At 44.0% G+C, this 21,527-nt stretch overlaps 1 protein-coding gene across 6 annotated transcripts in view; it reads right to left on the reverse strand.

Moving 5' to 3' along the window:
- Positions 1-21,527, reverse strand: part of ERICH3 (glutamate rich 3) — a 64,841-nt gene that overhangs the window by 35,476 nt on the left and 7,838 nt on the right. For 3 of the 6 annotated variants that reach the window (XM_045028767.1, XM_045028766.1, XM_045028763.1), the window contains exons 2-9: positions 17,097-17,190; positions 15,230-15,355; positions 12,473-12,562; positions 10,240-10,368; positions 7,916-8,077; positions 5,355-5,570; positions 3,087-3,267; positions 1,450-1,636 (exon numbers count right to left, since the gene is read on the reverse strand). In XM_045028767.1, the coding sequence (XP_044884702.1) occupies positions 1,450-1,636; positions 3,087-3,267; positions 5,355-5,570; positions 7,916-8,077; positions 10,240-10,368; positions 12,473-12,562; positions 15,230-15,355; positions 17,097-17,190 (1,185 nt within the window). Of the gene's footprint in view, positions 1-1,449; positions 1,637-3,086; positions 3,268-5,354; positions 5,571-7,915; positions 8,078-10,239; positions 10,369-12,472; positions 12,563-15,229; positions 15,356-17,096; positions 17,217-21,527 lie in introns of those variants that run through there. The other 3 variants (XM_045028764.1, XM_045028762.1, XM_045028765.1) reach the window with 3 other exon arrangements.

A 21,527-nucleotide genomic window follows, 5' to 3' on the forward strand; every position in this document is an offset into this window, starting at 1 on the left:
AACATCCGGCTGACATACTTATCCAACAACGCCAAACCACCTTCTAAGCCTCTCTGGTTGACAAAAGGCCCTTTTTGCCCCTTCCCATGCTAACATATATTCCAGCTTCCCCCTGACAAATGCTCTGATATAGCTATACATCTTCAGTTCAAAACTCTCTGGCATATTGAAAACAGAAAACATGGTTGTAACCCAAAAACCCCTCAATGTCAACTAGGTTACAAGAATATCCTGATTCTGGTCTGTGCATTCTGGTTCAACAAAGAATGTCATGTGAGGTCTTAAATGAAAGTCAGGGTCACACACATTGTTAATATCGTTGTGAAATGTGTAGACAGTTACTATGTAAGGAGCTATGTGGGAATCCTGAAAATATATTTAGATTCTGTATCACAGCAGAGGTGGATAAACGGGTTTCTTGTCAGTCAAAAGATGTTTATTCACCGGTCTCTCTGTTGGTGCGTAAATTAAGCATGGTAAGCTAACACATTGGAGGTATTTACATACAAAGTCAACAGAAAGATGTGACGTCAACAAGGAAGAACACACAGCAGAGGAAAAGAACTTTATCTTGAGATACACTTCAAAGGTTTGCTGAACTATATTTGGGGAACAAAGAAGATCCTCCGAACGGACAGTGCATAGACATTCATGAAAACAGGAGCCCCACCAGCTTGGGTTGAACATGCTGCAAAAGGCTTTGGGTGAGATGAACTTCATTAAACAGGAGGTTAATCTACTAGTTAAGTTTAACCTCTAGAAAGTGTGTGATGGATTTATTTTATAGGTAAACCCTCGTTTCCATTATCCTTACTCACAGTCTCTTGAATCTTTGATAATAAACTTCTTGTTGTTTTCATTATCAGTGCTGTGGTATTAAGCAAGAAGCTGATCCTGAGTTGAATCCTACAAGCTGATGTGTACATTGTTCCCTTGGGGACAACCGACCTTGGTATTTCTGTGAGTGGTGAGTGGCAAGGGGGCTGGATACTATACGGGAATGCTGCAAAGGGGCTCAGGGACTGGGGTACACCAACTGTTAACCTGCATGGCAAAGTGAGGACTGGCGTAGCCCAGAGGAGAAGGCTTAGGTGGCTCACAGGCTTGTGGTGTCAAGGAACAGATACCCAGTTCAGCACAAGCAAGTCTCCCTCACGCTGGAGGCATGGGAGGTAACATGGTGACTCAGTCCTGGGGACCCTGAGAACTGTCATAATGGGGACAATGTAAAAAAAATCAACTGACTTCAATAGGAGATTGCCTATGGGAAGATTGCAAGAGTAGATCCAATATTCAGATGATATAACTGGTTTCAAGACAAGGGAAGCAATAGATCCCCATTCATCTGAGATGTGGCTTGGGCTCTGGAGAGAGCAATGGGTGAAATGTTTGATAGATGCATTAAAAAAAGTGGGGAAAGTTTTGTGGTCTAAACACTTGTGAGCATACCTATAGCAAGGAGACGCTCTATCCACATTCACAAAGCCAAAGTATCCATGCTTGCCTCCCAATCTCACACCCTTCCGATGCTTGTATTCGCAGCAGGAGCTCAGCCTGTCCATCTGTAGCCCATTGAGGAAAAAGGTGAGACTGAAGGGGAAACCTTGGTGCCTCTTTGAGGTAAAGTGAAAGGTCTCTGTAATTGGTGAGAGAATGGGGTTAATGCTTTATTGACAGTCTGAGTCCAGTGACCTCCATTTTGTCTGCATATGTGCCAAAACTATGGATCCTGTGAGATCAGGCTCTATGCCTCTCATCTGCATTAAAGATCATTATGTTGTGAAATTCCACCTGCTGATATCCACAAAAATCAAGCTTGTCCCCACCCCCACAGCAGCATCCTGCAGGTGCTGTAACATATCCGTGGTCAGCTAGGACATTGTCACTGCAGCCATGCAAAACTTCACAGCTGCAGGAAGGATAGAACCCTGAGCCTCCCATCTCAAAAACACAGGCCCCTACCACTTGATTTGCAGAAAGGTATCCATTAGCTATTAGCTAGCAGTATAGGGCTTATGACACACAGCTGAGCAGTGCTAATTCTCTCCAGCAAATGGCAGTAGGACGCATACATAGCTCTTTATCATATTCAATGAAAAATCAGAAGCAAACACAAACACAATCAGTTATATACAACTCATTGAGTGAAACAGAACTGCTGGTTCAAATGCTTCTCTCAATTGGAAGACTAAAATCACCCCTTCAGCAATAGTAGTCATCACTTCAGGTTACAGAGACTCATTAGCATGGCACCATGGGCGGGTTGTGCTGCTCCTGGGTATAGGCTTTATGCAGAGGAACTCCATAACATTGGCAGTGATGGGAAGAAATCTTCCTCCAATCCCCAGGCTGGAATAAGGATTGTGATCTGTGGTAACCCTTCCCTCCTTAATTGTAGATGCCCCTCCTTCCTCCACAGTCAGCTAGGCAGAGCCAAAACCGTGCACAATTGTGTGATGTATAGTGATTGTGGAGAACTCCCTTGTGCCCGCACCACAACCACTCATGCAGGAGAACAACTGTGATTTCATTGCATCTGAGGACTTCTGATCTTAACCTAGAGGTGATTTTCAGCTATCAGGAATAGTAGATTCCCAGGACTGATTCTCCTCTCACTCTTGATATACACCAGAGTAACTCTAGTGAAGTCTATGGAGTCACACTAGTGTAAAACGGCTCAGAATCAGACCCCCAGAATATAAGTTTCCTTCTGGAACAATAAAAAGCATACACTGATGTATTACTGCTACTCAGAAACAGATAATTTAGTATTCAGGGACAGTTTACTCCTGCAAATATTTTATTAACCATACATCTCTATCCACAAATTAATCTAACCCACAGTATTTTGTTAAATCACTCCTCTAAATTCCTTCTTCCATAATTTGCAAAAGTAATTGCAGCCTCATTTTCAATCATGGAACAGTAAATCTCGATTTAGGTTGGAGGCAGCTGGTTTATAAGTCCCTGGATGCGCATATCTTGAGTGAGCTCAGCTGAAATCATTTTGATATCACATCAACAGTGTATCCAGAAAATAAGATGTTGCCAGAATTAAAATGAACGCCTCAACTTTTAATCCTTACCTCCTTCCAGTAGCTTGCCTTTGTAGACACAAAGGTTTTCTCCTCCACAATGTTGCTGATAGACTTTGATTTCATCTCTGTAATCAGTGTCATCATGAGACAAGTGCACACTTTTTCCTAAGTAGATCATTGTAACAGATGCATTGCTGTGTAATGAGGGCTTATGGAATTTTCCCGAGTCCTACAACAGGAGCACAAAAAATGCATTCAATAACCAGACTCCTAACTAGAGGTGAACAAAGGGGCAGCACTGGTGAGACATTTTTAAAGTGTTCATTCACCTCTTTTTCTCTCACTGAATTTAACCTTCCTGAACTGCAAATAGATCAAACTGTTGTGCCCAATCGGGGGCCTTGATTCAGACTCTATGTAACACTCCAGTGGTGCAAAGGGGCCTTCCGGCTGCCCTACTGAGTCAGCTGAGGATTCCCTGGCATGGGGACATTGGGCATATCGTGAATGTACATGGGAGAAGAGGGCATGGCCAGAGCACTGCTGGACTCCAGCAGTCCCCAGATGGCGTAATAGACCCTTAGGTCAATCTAGCTGCTCTTACACACACTTGGGCAACCCTGCAGATCAGGGATGTGCAAAGGTAGCATACAGCTAGGTTTGCCCATCACCTAGGGTCCTGCATTGAGCACAGCTCCACCAGACCCAAGGATTGGGTCCTGTGTGTCTTTACCAGACATAGGCTGCCCAGATAGATGAATTATATTTCCTTTGATCTGGCAAATGCTTATCCAAATCTGAAATTACCAAACCTGTATTTGGTATCCAAAACCCAAATCAGCTGTCCTCCCAGCTATAGATCTAACATCTAAATAGTTCCTGTATGTCAGTTTACTTTTCGAATAGAATCCATTTAGAATTCCTCCATTCTCTTTGCAAAGCCATTCTAGTTAGAGCAGCGTGAACTTTACATAGCGAATCATGTATTTAATTTCATGTTTCCATTTGTGAATGCTCTGCAAGCAGCCTTTGATTGTTATTAATTTGTACACTATTAAAAATTCTTTGATTAGGGTTTTATGTGGGAAAAAAAAGGTCAGCCTCTGAGCTCCTCATGATTCACTATGGTCCTGATTCAGCAAGACACACAAGTGTGTGGCTAACTTTAAGTATGTAAGTAGTCCGCAAATTTAATCTGTTTCTGCTCTCTCTTATGACATCATAGAAAGGGATGGGGCATTTTCCAGCACAGCTGCTGACTAAGGGCTTTTAAGAACAATCGTGCCCTGGTAGGGAAATGGACCAAATGATCCAATCAGTCTTTTCCACATCTGCCTTGTATGATTCTGACTATAATGTGGGCTTAAGCATGCAGCCCCCATACTGGCAAGCTCTTATGGAAGTTAATGGTAGTTCTGCCTGAGAAAGGACTGAGTCCTTTACGCCAGGGGCCTGCACCATAAAAGCCAATTTTTCAGTTCTTCTGTGGCATGGAAACCTAATACATTGTTTAGCTGAATGGGGCTATCAATGGGTTCGGTGGGGTAAAAGGACAAATCATGAGTAGATTATTCTCCCAACATTCTGATCTTGATTCTGTGAACACACCTGCTTGTTGAATGGTTTGATACACTTGATTCTCTTTAACAAATGATTTTAGATTCATGTTTGTGAACACGTGTAAAACCACTCTCTTCACTGGAAATGCTTTATAGATGGATCCTTGGAAAGAGCTCACAAAACAAAACAATCAAAAGTTGGGTTTTCAGGAGTACACAGAGCTTTAACTGGGGGTGGGGAGGAGGACAAAAAACAGGTAGGGTCTAGCTGCTGCTTCTAGTTTTTGAGTTGGTTCACTTCCAAGTCATGATTTCAGTCCTGCTCAGTTGAATTAGTGCCTGTCTTGTTTTTAATATATTTGATTAAACTAATTTGACTGTGGAAAACAATTCCAGGCTACTGCATTGAATAGACGACAATACAATATCTCAGCACAGCATGAAAGCAAACATGTAGGAACAGATTGTGCCATCAAACACTCTCCAAACTAGAGCTCCAACTCAGATTTGCACTGTAACTCTGGCACTGACAAAACGCTGAGGGTGCACAGCCATGGGTGTGTGCCCCCAGCACTGGCCCTGGTCTGCTGATCTTGCTTCTCTCTGGCCCCTTGAGGAGGCTGGCTAGATTGAGCATGTCTTGAACCACTTCACTGCCTCTTCATGCTCTCAAGACAGTATATCTGGTAAAAGCACCTCTGGAGCAAGAAATATAGCCATCGGGGTGAGGGGGTGGAAAAGAGATCACATACTGTACCTTTGTTAACAGCTGCTCGAAGCCATTTGGTGCAGTGGTCGGGCGAAAGCGCCTGCCCCTGGAAGTCCCATGCCTAACTCCTTTTATGTTCTTATCTCCTTTTTGGGGTGGAGGTGGCACCGGTATCACGTAATTGTTAATGATGGGAAGTTGATATGGGGATAATCCAGCTGAATAATCCACTGAGTTCATAAGCCTCATCATGCTTTTCTCTCCCTGCAATCACATTTAACCACGTCAAACCCAAGTTCATGCAAACCCTGAGCCTGCTCAGCACAACTCGGGACCATACTGGATGTACATGATCTGACTGTTCCTTCCATTTTACATTCACATTTTCAAACAGGGGCCTCTAAATTGGTGCCCACAAATTTGCTTGCGAAATGATTTGTGCAAGCAAAATCCTGAATATGAATCTGGAAGCACAGCTAGAGGACCTGGGTCCAGGTACCTTGAAAATTTAACCTAAGAACTGATTAAAAAAATTTTAAATTGCGTATTACTTATGATCCTAGCAGACTCTTAACCACAGCCAGCCAGAATAGTGAACGAATTAACAGTGCTTTTGCAGTACTAATTTTCTTTCATTTGTGGGGCAGAAACTAAGGAGGTTCATAAAATTACTGGGCACAAAATTACCTCAGTGCTTTTCAAATGACTTTACTCCTCCTCCAGGATGAAATGCATCCAAGGCACAGGAGTCAAAGGCCCTGAAGCAGGAGGCAGGTGTACAGAAGTAACTCAGACCCTTGCAAGTGTTGGAATTGGGCTCTGCAGCAGGTCCACATAAACCATCCCATTTGAGAGCTGGCAGCCATGGGAGCCGGCTGGGAGAAGGGCTGATGGTCCATGATAACTTACTGCAGTACCTTGCAGTGCCTGCACAAGGGTCACAGCCCCCGAACCACTCATATATTTACCAACATAAATCCTATTAACTTCACTTTTTTCAAAGCTATGGGAGGACTGAATTTCCTCTTTAGGTAATTACATATCCACGTGAGCAGGTTCCACTAGTCTGAGCAGCTCCCCTTTCCTATTCCTACTTCTTTGGCTTAGGAGGAGGAGTTGTGGTGAGGAAAGGAGAGGGGGTTGCTGCTCCTTTACAGCTGTGTATGGTGAAGGGGAGGCTTTGCTGGGATCATACAATATAGAACTGGAAGGGACCTTGAGAGGTTATCTAGTCCAGTCCCCTGCACTCACAGCAGGACTAAATATTATCTAGACCATCCCTGACAGGTGTTTGTCTAACCTGCTCCTTAAAATCTCCAGTGATGGAGATTCCACAACCTCCCTAAGCAATTTAACCCAGTGGTTAACTACACTGACAGTTAGGAAGTTTTTCCTAATGTCCAACCTAAACTGTCCTTGCTGTAATTTAAGCCCATTGCTTCTTGTTCTATCCTCAGAGGTTAATTTCTCTCCCTCCTCCTTGTAACATCCTTTTATGTGCTTGAAAAGTGTTATCATGTCCGTCCGCCCTCCTTCCCCCCCGCCCAATCTTCTCTTCTCCATACTAAATGAACCCAATTTTTTCAATCTTCCCTCATAGGTCATGTTTTCTAGACAATTAATCATTTTTGTTGCTTTTCTCTGGACTTTCTCCAATTTGACCACATCTTTCCTGAAATGTGGCACCCAGAACTGGACACAATACTCCAGCTGAGGCCTAATCAGCACTGAGTAGAGCGGAAGAATTACTTCTTGCATCTTTCTTACAACACTCCTGCTAATACATCCTAGAATGTTGTTTGGGTTTTTTTTGCAATGGTGTTACACTGTTGACTCATATTTAGCGTGTGATCCACTAGGACCTCCAGATCCCTTTCCACAGTCTAGGCAGTCATTTCCTATTTTGTATGTGTGCAACTGATTGTCCCATCCTAAGTGGAGTACTTTGCATTTGTCCTTATTGAATTTCACCTTATTTTCTTCAGACCATTTCTCCAGTTTGTCCAGATTATTTTGAATTTTAATCCTATCCTCCAAAGCACTTGCAAGCGGCATCATCTGCAAACTTTATAAGTGTACTCTCTCTACCATTACCTAAATCATTGATGAAGATATTGAACAGAACCGGACCCAGACCTGATCCCTGCGGGACCCCACTTGATATGCGCCTTCCAGCTTGACTATGAACAACTGATAACTACTCTCTGGGAATGGTTTTCCAACCAATTATGCACCCACCTTATAGTAGCTCCATCTAGATCCTCTACAAATACCCTCAAGAGGTAGGCACTCCCCCTATAGAGAATCTCCACAGAGAGTGAAAAATTTATATGCAAAGAAAGACTACTCTATACAAAAAGCATCCACTGTGTTTTTCAGTGCTGTGATCCAGGTCTGAATATGAAGTCAGTAGGACAATGTCTTTTGCAAAACAAAAGGAAGGGAAAGAAGGAAAGTCTGAACAAAAAGCTGATAAATAATTGTGCATTAAACATAGTCTGTGGTTCACGATTCTGAGATGTACAGTATTAGTCTACTTTTAAGTCATTCTTTCTGATGGGTTCCTGAAACTATGTAATTCTCATTAAAAAAAAGAAAAAAGGGCTAACCCCATTGGGAAACTGATGATCATGTTCAAGTTCCAAGAGCTTTTGTTTGGATCTCGAAGAAGTCTTGAGTGTGGATCCTGCTGTAGGATATCCAGGAAGTGGCTGTAGTCGGACTGGGCGTTGCATATTTCCTGGTGCTGTGTTTGGCCGAGGAGAGGAAGACTGGACAATTGAAATAAGAGAAGAGCTCTTTTAAATGAACATTCATGCACATTCCAGAACCTAGGAGTAATCCAATAAGGCAGTGGTTCTCAACCTTTCCACACTACTGTACCCTTTCAGAAGTCTGATTTCAGCCCCAGGCCATGGGGCTTTGGCTTCAGCATGTATCTTAGCTTTGTGGGACCCCTGCCTGCCACCCCATAATGCCAGCCCTGCACTTGTGGCCCTGCCTAAACCCATCCTGTGACCCCCCGGGGGTCAGCTCTCCCAGGCTGAGAAACAATGATATAGTATACAGAGCAGTATAAACAAGTCATTGTCTGTATTACATTTTAGCTTGCACTGACTTTGCTGGTGCTTTTTACGTAGCCTGCTGTAAAACTAGGCAAATATCTAGATGAGTTGATGTACCCCCGGAATACCTCTGTGTACCCCCAGGGGTACATGTACCGCTGGTGGAGAACCACTGCAATAAGGGACTCAATACAATTATAGATGAACCTTTAACCTGTTATTTAATCAAGCCCTTGAAATTTGACATGTAGATTTCTTGTAAAATACAGGTGAGTAGAAATGTGTCTTTACGAAAACAGGGTTTACAACAGGGTAGAAAGTGCGTAATCCCAAAATACAAATCTCTTGAGGACACAAAAAAGTTATTGATCAAAATTTTCAAAACTGACAAGAGAATATGGGTGCCTAAGTTGAGAGACATTAAGAAAGCATGATTTTCAGAAAGAGCTGAAAACTTTCCCTCTGAAGATCATGTCCCCTGAAGGTGTGTCAAATTGGGCACCCAAAACCTGGAGCACCCAAAATCACTATTCACTTCTGTATGCAGTGTAGTTGTAGCTGTGTCTGTCCCAGGGTATTCGAGAAGTAAGGTGGGTGAGGTAATATCGTCTAATGGACCAACTTCTGTTGGTCTAATGGAACAGGGGTGCCCAACTTATGAACAGCGGCCTGCTTCAACACGACATACTAGTGGCTGGTTCAGTCGCGTATGGTCATCTGGTTTACACCATTTTAGTTTATACAAGTGTGAAAATAGACACTAACTAAATTCATACGAAACAAGCTGAACTTAAAATATCAATCAGTACAGAGGACTTTAAATCTTAGGGCTAGACTACACGAGAAGCGCGGATGCCGCTGTAATGCATCTGGTGCCAATGTTCTATGCCAATGGGAGAGAGCTTTCCCATCAGTATAATAAAACCACCTCCACAAGAGGCAGTAGCTATGTGGGCAGGAGAAGCTCTCCCACTGACATTGCGCTGTCCACACCGGCTCTTAGGTCGGTGTAACTTACGTCACTCAGGGGAATGGTTTATTCACACCCCTCAGTGACATAACTTATGCCAACATTAACAAGCCCTTATTAAAATATGTAAAATCTGTTTGGCCCACACAAGATCGTGCTTAGGTTTATGTGGCTCTCCTGTGTAATAAGGCTGGGCACCACTGCAATAGAAGATATTACCTCATCCACCGTGTCTCTCTATTCACTTCTGAAAAGTCTTGACTATAATCTAGCTTTTTCTATTGTCAGTTAACAATGCTGCCCACTTGTGATTATAACGAGCTGATCGCCACTCTCCCAGCTTTGGCACTGGATAAAGATGTCCAAAATTTAGACCACTTAGGCTATGTACACACTACAGCTTAGGTTGGTATAAGCTATGTTGCTCAGGGGTGTGAATAAACCACCCCCTATGAGCGTCGTAAGTTACACCGACCTAACAGAGCCAGTGTGGACAGTGCTCTGTCGGCAGAAGAGCTTCTCCCACCGACATAGCTACCGTCACTCATGGAGATGGTTTTATTTGGCTGATGGAAGAGCACTCTGCCATCGGCATGGAGCGTCTTCAAAAGATGTGCAGTGGTGGCACAGCCATGCGAGTAGACATGCCCACTGTTTCTCTAATATGTAGTGTAGTGATCTTAGAGGGTAGTGCAAATAAAAAGAGGGAAATAAAGGTATTAAAACAGGTTTATCATGAAACAAAGCCACTGTTCTCTCAGAACTGGCATGCCACTCTCCTCAATAAGGGCCTGATCCTACTCCCCTTGGAGCAATCAGGACAGTCAGTGCTACAAAGTAGAGATGTAATAGGTGTCTGTAGAATGGTATAGGATTAGGGGTATTTGATAAGACTCACTGATAGCGAAGGGCCAGATTGCTCTCCATCAACTAAAGCATGGCGCCCATAGTGATTTCTTGGGCCAGCAGGTGGGTGTGGAGAGAGCAGAGGATTAATATCTTCCACTGATCTTCCTGATCGTCCCACCTAGAGGAAGAGAAAGTTATACATCTGAGCTCTTGGTGGGGGGGGAGGCTATAGATCCTGTCATGGAACACTAACCCAGCCTTCTGCATCCACGAATAACTATCAGCTTTGGCAGGTGCTTAGATCATTATCCTTTAAATGGAAGAAGAGATCCAGGTCTGACACCAGAGCAGGAGGAAGGGGCAGATGAATAGAATGGGAGAGAAGCAAGGAGAAAAGAGAGAATGAGAATCGCCCATTCCTTTTGATTCCCGGGTCTGTTGCTTCTCTCCCATCTTTCTGTCCCTTTCCCTTCTCCCTCCCCTTCTAGTCTTGTCCAAACACCTGATGAATCCTATCAGTTCCACTCCTCCTCCCCTTGTTTCCCTATATGTTTTGAATCTCTGCTCTCTCCCTCTGTATTTCAGTCTCTTACACTTTGTTTTGTTTGAAGCCCCGTTTCTTTTCTGAAGTTAGAGGATCTTCTGCAATCCCCAACTTCCTTCCTTTGACATCTGTTCCCTCTCAAAGTCTCCATATTGTGGTGATTCTCCCTCTGGCAGCGAAGGGTTGGATGTGCCTTTACCCCCTATCCCTTTTACTGTGTAATCTCAGATCAGTTGCTGGCCAGATTAGCGGAAGATGGTGGAGAAAGATCAGGGGCGGCTCCAGGCACCAGCACGCCAAGCACGTGCTTGGGGCAGCAAGCCACGGGGGGCTCTCTGCCGGTCGCCACTAGGGTGGCAGGCAGGTTGCCTTCAGCGGCATGCCTGCGGAGGGTCCGCTGGTCCCGTGGCTTCGGCGGACCTCCCGCAGGTGTGCCGCCGAAGGTAGCCTGCCTGCTGTGCTTGGGGCGGCAAAATACCTAGAGCCACTCCTGAGAAAGATGTAAATTACACCTCCCTGCATCAGCCTCTCTCTTAATTCCCTTTGAGATTCAACCCCAGTGGACGGAAGACAACCAGACCCAACCGTAGAGTTCCCACAGAAGGGAGCAGTTTTAGTTTCTGGTCAGAAATCCAAAATTACCCAGCACTGCAGCAGGCATTGTGCCATAAAGGGTCCTGAATATAAACTTGGGCAGACTCTAAACCACAGCTTCTCTCCAGTACTTCCTGGACTGGAACTGAGGCTGTAAATATCACAGGATTGGTATTTTCATTTATTTTTCCTTCTCCCTGTTGCAGCTGGAATGCAGAGAAAAGTGAAATTCAAACCCCTAAGAGGTTTGCATTCTTTCTGCACGTCATCAAAGGACCAGACAGCTTCTTAACATACCCAGTGTTGCCAACTCTCATGATTGTCATGAGTCTCACAATAATTATTGTTTTCCTTAGAGCCCCAACTCCTGGAGTCAAGAGGATATGTGATGATTTCAGCCTTCATTCTTAAAGAAAAAGTCAGTTTCTAGCCCTCGTGGCTGTGGAGAAAGCTTCAAAATGTGACCCCAGTGCACCCTAAGGGACCAAAAAGCAGAAGGCAAATAAAAAAATATATGGAGATATACCTATCTCATAGAACTGGAAGGGACCCTGAAAGGTCATTGAGTCTGGTCCCCTGCCTTCACAGCAGGACCAAGTACCATCCCTGACAGATTTTTGGCCCCCTTAAGGATTGAACTCACAACGCTGGGTTTAGTAGGCCAATGTTCAAACCACTGAGCTATCCCTCCCCCCAAAACAGAACACCCAATCTATTATTTTTATATACTCTCATGATTTTAAAGCCAATCTCCTGATTTTTTAACACGTGGGATTGGCAATACTGCATGCCCTCTGCTGTGTGTGCATTCTTACTGATAAAGAATAAGAGACCAACTGAGAAGATGGGATCCCCAGTACGGTCTTCTAAGCACTCCAGCCAGGAGTTGAAGAAATTCAGCTGGAGAGATATTCACACCATGTGAGGTCTATGGCTTTCTGGCTAGAACAGCCACTGACTTGCAGGGGATTTCCACAAATCCAGTGGCTGCACCATCGAGCCCAAACACAGTGGTTCCAGAATAAAGACTCCTGAAGGGACTCTACCCCATCGTGGGGCTGGTTCTGATAAAAATCATGCTGAGGCAAGTAACACCGGGCAAGTTTGCCAAGGGGCTCAGGACACTCATGCGACGCATCCTTACCTTGATTCTCTGAACCCGCTCCTTCCTCACAACGTTTTCCAGTTTTCTTTTTATTTCTAGCTGATGATGACGCTGCCAGTGCAAGAAAGCCTATTAATTACCATAATGAGGTGTCAGTGAACACAACAAGGCTGAGCTCCAGCTTTGGGTATTTCTCATCTGCCCTCCTGGTTATTACACCCATTGATCACTGCTCAGTAACTATCATCGACTTGCCTTACACTTCAGCATGTGAAATTGTTCCCTTTCCAACATTAACATTTTTAAAGCTATAGTGGCCCAGTCAGCTTTTACTTCTGCAGAGGCTATTCCCCCGGCCAGGGCAGGATACAGAGGGCAGAATTGTACGGCCAGAGGGAACGTTGGTGGGTTTTTTCCTTTCTTTTGCTTAGAAAAGTTGCATGATGATCAGCTTAGTGAATACCACAGCCATAAACAACGTGTTTCATTATTTATATTAACCTGAACTGCTCTCCTATAGGAGACGGTATGTGCCTGCGGAAACGACCCTGCAGTCTGCCTTGACGAGGGTGGGGGGAGGGGCAGACTGTGGTACTGCCACAGAAACGGACCAGGGCTCCCTCTTACTCCAGGGGGAAGTATTTGCTACTGGACTATCATTGTAACAGATTCCTTCCTCCTCCACTAGGATGGGGGGTGGGACGGAGATAGGGAGCAACGCCTTCGCTGTGCCCGTTCTTCTCCTGTTGCACAATGCCGTCGCGTAGAGCCTGCGCTTACCTGGCGGGAAGCAGGCTGGAGAGGGGCGAGGAGACAGAGATTTAGGGGGCTGCTGAGTAAGATACTGGGTCTGGTTTCATCCATCACGTCACTTAGGTACCAGTTGAACAGATGCTTTGCAAGGAAAGCTGAGAGTCTCAGTCATCCCCCTCAGAATGCTGCATGGGAGAGGGGGAGCGACCGCACTCCAAGGGGGCGGGAGGGGGACCAGTCTGATTCCTCTGTGTGGAAGCAGAGGGCAAGAGAGAATCTTGCCCCTAATTGATGTTTATTAGGAATCAAGCACCTGTGTGCTATGGGAGCTCCATATGGACCGGGTGAGAGTGCCCGTAAACACGCTGAGCCCCCTCACTTCAAGTCCAAGGGAGCATGGAGTCCCTCAGGAGGCACTCCACAGCTTACAGGGGCAGGCTAGAAGATCTAGACAATCGGTTAATGAGTAGCCAGGGCCTGATTCCCCACTGCCCTGCACTTTGTGCAGGCATTTACACCTGAAAGTGCGCTGCCAAATCAGAATTCCACACGCACTTACACCAGGAGCAGCTTTTTACCCCACTGTGCACTAGTGTAAACAACTACACCAGGTGGAAGGCAATGAGGTAGCAGTAATTCCCCAACTGCAGCATCTTCCCTTCTATGTCAAAGTGACAAAGGGAAGCTGCACCGAGCACTCCAGTAGCAACATGGCAGAGAACCAGCAAACACCAAGGACACCAAGACCTAGGGCATGCGGACGGCCTGCTCTGCAGATCTGTTGGGGATCTAAGAGGCTGCACATTTGCCAGCTGATCTCTGACCTACTAAGCCATGGCCATGCTCCCTTCCACCTGTGTGAGTGAGGGGATCATGCAATGGAGAAACTGTGACTGGATACTCACAGCCATGCCCCACTTAGGATTAGGCCTTCTATCTAGAATGTATTATATAAAATGAAGTGGATCCACGTGTGTAATCTGTTGTGGGAGCATCTATGAGCCCTCGCCATGGACCAGGACCCCATTTTGCTAGGCGCAGAACAGGATGACAGTCCCTGCCCCCAAAACTGTGTGGGGTGGTGTTACTGATAGTCTGAGAGTCTGTTGATTCCATCTAGTTATGAGTTTCACAAGGCAAATTTTCAACTCCAATGTTGTGTTGTTTGGTGGAGACAATAAGATTTGTGGTCTCAAAAGCAGATGCTTTAACGCTTGACACTACAAGCTGCATGGTGCAGGCTTGAACAATGAATCGGATTATTTGAATATTCAGATTTAAGAATGGTGTTAATCAGAAAACCATTAATTGAATATTTGTTAAGGAGCCAAGCTGGGCAACACAAACAAGAGTGACAAGGGCAGCTATTTAAATGCCAGGCTCTGCAACCCATTGGAATTTGCAGTTGAAGCTTGGGATCAATTTAAGCTCAGATTCTTTAAGGGGCTAGTGAGCTTGAGCTAAATGCAACATGATTATGGAGATAATTGTGTTTAAACAGATGTTAGTCATTTTTTTTTTCATTTTCAGGAATGGAAACTGAGCTACAGATGGTGAGGGCTGGAGTTTCAAAGGGCTGTGCTGTACCCAGACCCACAGTTCAGAAAAAACACAGAAGAGTGTATAACGACATTCAAATTCTCAGTTCTAACTAAAGCTAATAAGTAACAATATACTGAGGTGATTAGATCTTTTGGCACACATGAGGGGTTGTGATTTATCTGACCTTCGTGACCTTGGGACTCTGTCTGAGTGCTGAGGTGGCTTCCTCTCCTCTTCACATGGCTGGCGGCAGCACACTAGGCACATTTTCCACTACCAAACATAGAGTCTTGTGGATGGAGGGATGAGTGTTGAGTTTGGGGGTGTTCCAGAAACATTCTCCTGGTTGGAGTCATCAAGAGTGGAGACTCCATGCCCTGCTCTCCACCAAATACCCCTCTTCTCAGGGGCAGCCCCATGACACACCAGCATTAGTAAACAGCCCTTAGACATGACTAGGGAACTATTCTAAAAGGCTTATATGTGGATATGTGTTCATACCTCCATGTCAAGGACCTTGTGAAATATGGCCTGAGCTAGGCATTCCCGTACGTATCTTTGGTGATCCTTCCTCATAGCATTTAGCCGATACTCCTTCTCAGATATTATTCTTCCACTTCTTGAGATCTGCCATAAGCAAATAAAATATAAATATAGAGAAAAAGAGATGAGAGAACAAGGTGTATTCTAAACAAAGTCATGTGCAAAAGGAGAGCAAAACTACTTGAACACATACACCATTTCTGCACCTTTACTATGTCCCCCGCTTCCATTAGAGACCATAGAGAGACAAGGTGGGTGAGATAGTATCTTCTACTGGTCCAACTTCTGTTGGTGAGGGAGACAAGCTGTCGAGCTTACACAGAGTTGTTCTTCTTCAGGTCTGAAGGCAGCACAGAGAGGCATGGAGGTCTGAAGAAGAGCTCTGTGTAAGCTCGAAAGCTTGTCTCTCTCACCAACAGAAGTTGGTCCAATAAAAGATATTACCTCACCCACCTTGTCTCTCAATATCCTGGGACCAACCCAGCTACAAAAACACTGCATGAAACAATTAAAGACAATAGAGATTGCTGAAAAATAAAATTAAAGGTATTAACTTAATTTTGAATTGGAATTTTGTAAAATTTCTAATCGACTTTATAGGCAATAGGTTAACTTTGACACTGTTTTTTAAAAACAAGTCAATCATCTAATAGCATTTAATTATGACTTACAGATTCTAAGAAGAACAACCAGAAATATGCAACAAAAACATACTGGATCTATTGTCATCATTCAAAGAAAAGTTCTCCTCACAATAGATTTGAAATACAAGTACAGTGACACGACTTAATAGCAGCCTTACTGTGCGGTAATGACATACTGCAATTCTGCCACAAGCTCAGTCCTATGCTAAGGTTACCCAGTGTTTATGTACAAAATTGATCCATGCCAATAATGGTCTCCAGCGCCATGGAGACAGATGACTGATAGGCAATCGTTTATTATTAAGGGACAATGCCTCAGTTTCAATTAATAGCTCATCACGAGCCAATCAAAGTTCAGGATCCTCAGCATTCAGAAGCAGTTTTATTCTGCTGCTAATATCACTTGGGGAATTTTCATAGTACTAGAAAATCCGAACTGGGTCATAAGGAGGTATTATTTTTTTTATTGCTGTTGGAATTTTTCCTGCTGGAATTCCACCAGTGTCCTCTCCTCCAGTCTCCACAAATTATTAATTTAATCCAATAATATTAAATTGGGAGAAAATGAATGATTTATATTAAGTTAATACCTATCTTAGGTATGAGAATTGTCTCACTCGTGGTATGAGCGGAATCAGTTAACGTTGCCTTGTCACGCGCACGCCCCCTACCAATAACGAGTTAACACATTTACAGCCCAATCACATATGGTGGTGCTGTGCATCTTAAATAAGATGAGCATCCCTCGGCCTCCAATGCTGCAATGTGCTAAGTACCTCCAGCAGTGTACTAACTGCAACTTCCTCAACTCCCAATGAAGTCCTTGATGCCACTTAGCACATTGCAGTATCAGGCCCAGGATTAGCACCTGTCCTCGATTCTCTACAATTGTCCAGATTTTAGCAGCACAGCCCGGTGTCCCAAAACCATGCTATATTTACAGGACCCCAAATCCCATAGGGTTCTGCCATATGTGATCACACTGTGATGCTGGGTGGTAATGCAGTGGACGACCTTCTGACGCAATGAAAAGATCACATTACATCATGCGGGCATGGGATGACACCATGATATGCGTCTGTCTAGATGGGCAAACTTTTAAAAAGTGGCAACCCCACCTCTGTACTGAAAAGCAAAAATATCCAGCAGTGTGAGGTAAAAGTAACAAAAAGGGAGCCTACCAGCCCTGATCGCTGAAGATGCCGTCTTATCCTTGTATTGCTGAAGTATCCAGCCAAGTGTCTGTCTGTAAGGCTGTTGTAGGTTGCGAGTGACCTGAAACCAATAAATGAAGTCACCATGGAGACATTATGTAAACCCAGAGTTTAGTGATGAAGTTATAAATAATCTGTGTGAAATTTAGATGCACCAAGTGCTGTCTTGAGGAATCAATTCAGGCATTGTCAGATAAATAACCTTCAAATGCTCCATGGAGGTAACATTCCCCCTGTTCCATGATTTACATCCTCTCCAGAAAACACTCATCCTGTGATACACAGGCCCTTTGTTTGCTCAACATTAGATAAAATATCAACCAGTAAAGACTGTTTTCACTGTGGACCCCAAGCCACAGTTCTTGCTCAGACTAATTTCCCATGAGATGTCTGCCAGAGTAAGAAACGGCTGGATTTATGGTAGCTTAATATCGTACCCATAGCACCAATGAACATTCAGACATAAGTAATTTGGGGCCAGATTTGGCTGCTTGGAGTTTGAGTACAGTGAGATCGGAAGGGGAGGTTTCAATGAGCCAGTTGCAGCTCTCTAATCCCAACATGTCTGGCCCTGGTGCAAGCTAGAGTAACAGAGGAACAGTTCTAATTTGCATCAGTGGAAGATCAAGCTACTAGAAATCTGCTTCCTTACACCCCTGTCCTGGTCACCAGCACACCTCCAACATGCACCCACCATCCTTTTACACTGGCGCTGGAAGGGGATGGTGCATAAGGTGGTCTCTGCCCACTTTATGCATCCAGAGTTCACCTACACAGGGGGGAAACTCCACTGGCCTTCTCCAGCTGATTTAAGTCCTCTTTGTGCTACTTACTTAGCCCAAAATGGAGATAGCAGACCAAAGAATCTGCCTCTTTCAATATATACAATCAAAGCATCCATTTCTAGCCCCACTAAATATAAAGAACACGAGTCAGTCTGTCTTTCTTTTTCCTCCCGCAGGTGCTTAGGGCATCCGCCAGTTTCCACCATTTATTTCAGTTTTGTGCTGATATGTTCAGGCTTCTGAGTATCTTGTTAAGGGATTTGGCTTCTTTCTCTATTGCTCTGCAAAATGTTTCTCTAGGTCACGCTCTTTTTCCTCTTTCCAGGTAGTGTCCATATAATCACTACCCATGAGAGTCATGCTGTTGGCATCCTTAAATATTGTGTTTCTATAATAAACCCTGGACCCTTTTTATTTGTGCTGGTTTGAAAATTAACATACAAGGTGTCAGTCTAAGATGCAAAATTCTTTTCTAAAAATGGTCGATTAGCTTACGTCTCCACCTTAGCATTCTTCTTGAGTGTTTCTTCTGGAGTTATGAAACCGTCTGTCTTTCTAGAGTATCTCTAATTCTAATTCTTCCACTACTGCAATGCCTATAGACATTACTTGGGACATTTAGTTTAGAAAACTAAAGGTCATAGTTGTGTGTGTCCAAAAGAAGAGCCCAGTCTTTCTCTTTATTTTAAACGACTCTCTCCACAAGGATTCAGCTAAGTGGTTGTTTCCTAGGAGGAAATGTTGCCAGGCCAGCAGGCTACTTCGCTAATGAAGAAAGGCCTGTTTCAAGAAATGAGTCCTGCATTGGGCCTTAAAAGTGGCAGAATTCAAGCTCTGTATGGGATGATATGACTAACTCATGGCAATAGGATTAGTATCTGTCCCACCTGTTTTAGGAGCTGTTTAAAAAAAGTCAAAGGTACATCAATGCATCTAGAATATATTATTTAAACAAGACACACAAGCCTACATGTCCCATATAAATATGCCTGAATTCATCTGCACAGAATTTGCACTGCATCATATTCACACATTTCATGACATTACAAGATCATGATGCTATGGTACTGTGCTTTAGTCTGCACTCACCATATGGCAGCTGTTTGTTAAAAGTGCAGCTGGTAATGGTGAGATTGCTCCTTCTGTCTTCCCCCCACTGTAGCTTCAGCCCATTACAGAAAATCATTAGATCCACTCTGCAAGATTGAGAATCTCAAGCTAAATAAGGAAGTCAATTTACTCCACAAGCCACTGAAGAGCTGGTACAAAAGGCCAACATGCACACTCATCTCTTATGAGTGTTCTGTCTGCATGAATCAGAATCTGGACCTGCCGTTGTACGGACATCCTGAGAACTGCAGACACACATTTTAAACCAGAAGCAGATAATATGAAAGGGAATACTAGGCCTTCCCACTGTCCTCTCCAAAAACTGATATCAAATGTTATCATCATATTTGGAAGATCAGCTTTGTACTCTCCTTGGTCTAGGAATATGCTGAGTGCCCAAGAGGTTGGGCAAGGACCCTCATCAAAGGCCAACACTAATACAGAAGAAGACATGGTGAAAGATTGTCACTAGCCTTTCAAGAATGTAAGTGCTACTAGCCTAGAAAGCTTAAGATACAGAACAACCCACCCTGATGTACAATGTGGACCTTGCAAAGGAAAAGTAGTTAGATATCCCATCTCTCCTGTGCTGCACTCTGGCCTTGAGATTTTAAGGAAACCAGCTACCTAAATTGTAAGCTCTTCGGGGCAGAGTCTGTCTTTTCGTTTTGTGTTTGTACAGCACCTAGCACAATGGGGCCCTGGTCCATGACTGGAGCACCTAAATGCTGCTGCAATAGAAGTAAGTAATAACTACATGAGAACATAAGAGCAGCCATATTGGGTCAGACAAATGGTCCAAGCCCAGTATCTTGTCTTCAAACAGTGACCAATGCCAGGTGCTTCAGAGGGAATGAACAGAACAGGAAATCATTAAGTGATCCATCCCCTGTCATCCACTCCCAGTTTCTGGCAATCAGAGACTAGGGACACCCAGAGCATGGTGTTGCATTCCTAACCATCTTGACTAATAGCCATTGATGGACCTATCCTCCATAAATGTACCTATTTATTTATTGAACACTGCTATAATTTTGGCCTTCACAACATCCCCTGGCAATGAGTTCCACAGGTTGACTGTGTTCTGTGAAGAAGTACTTCCTTTTGTTTGTTTTAACGAGTAATAACTAAAATAGATGATTACAGAAGCTAATACTGGGATATTTAAAGGACCCAAGGAAGCTGGATAGCCATATCTCATTGAATTTAAATGGGAATTGGGCTCCTAACTCGCTTAGACTCCAATGAAAAGCTCAGTCTAAATACATATAGCGCAGGTAAGTGAGCAGTAAGGGTGTACATAATAAACCTCTACACATATTTTAGTGTGTGAGCACTAAGGAATGGAGAATTATTTAGGGTATAACCAAGCTTAGTGGCATTATGATAGTAATAATACACAGCATTTAAAAGCCTATATGACAGTTCTAATATAGTAAACTAACATTAATTATTACAGCATCCCTAGGAAGAATCTATATGAGAATTATTTTATAGATGGGGAAACTGAAGCAAAGAGATTTGTATAGAGCCACACAATGAGTCAGCAGCAGAGCCAGTATTATAATTCAAGACCTCTTGACTCCCAACCTGCACTTACTCATTGATTCCTTATGGGATTAAACATGACAGAAGCAATATGTGGGCTGAATATCAGGAAAATTATTTTCCTTCCAGACTGTGGAATAGTAAATAAGGTCCAAGCTGATTTTAGTACACTGTCCCAAGAGAAAAAGGTGGAAAATCCATTACTTGGGATGTTTAAAACTAGAACAGCCCAACAAAGAGCTTCAAACGATACTACAGGGAACAAGATTCCACTAGCAGAACAGGGGAGAGCTCAAGCATCAGGTGCACTGCGCTACACTTGATACACGGGAGGAAGTAGAAGCAAAGATGGGTTTGCATCACCCATTCTTCCGCCCGTACTGGAACTGGCTCAGCCCCAGTGCAATGTGAGCAACTTCACGACTGCGCTAAACTGCACTTGCTTCTAACAGCCCCTCACAGGCCATTGTGCTGGCGCATGACTGATGGCGTGCAAAGTGCTTGGGCAACACCAGCTTCTGCCCCAATACATTAGTGGTTTGGGGGCATGTGTCATAGAGCTCCATTTGGGGCAACTTCAAGTCCCCTTCATGTCACTAGAGAAGCACAAAGGGGTCCCAGTGTGGTCCAGGATCTGGTCCAAGATAATTTAATCTAGTGGCTCTCTTCCATCTCTATTTACTATGTATTAAACATCCGTTTTAATGCACATGACCATCCGGAATAACCAATGAATGTGTCTCTTGACGTTCTTTCAGTTTTTCATTATTAAACAAGTGAAGGAGGATGGTCAGGGAGCCAAGAAATAGGGCTTCTGTGCCTGCCTCTACCCCAGACATGTTGGGTGACCTTGGGAAAGTCTCCACTAACTGTAGGCACCTCCGTTTTTGGGTGCACAGTCTGAGATAACTAGGGGCTGATTGTCAAAGGTACTGAGTGCTCACAGCTCCATTAG

Source organism: Mauremys mutica, chromosome 8 (assembly GCF_020497125.1).
Source record: "Mauremys mutica isolate MM-2020 ecotype Southern chromosome 8, ASM2049712v1, whole genome shotgun sequence".
In the NCBI taxonomy this organism is placed as follows: domain Eukaryota; kingdom Metazoa; phylum Chordata; order Testudines; family Geoemydidae; genus Mauremys; species Mauremys mutica.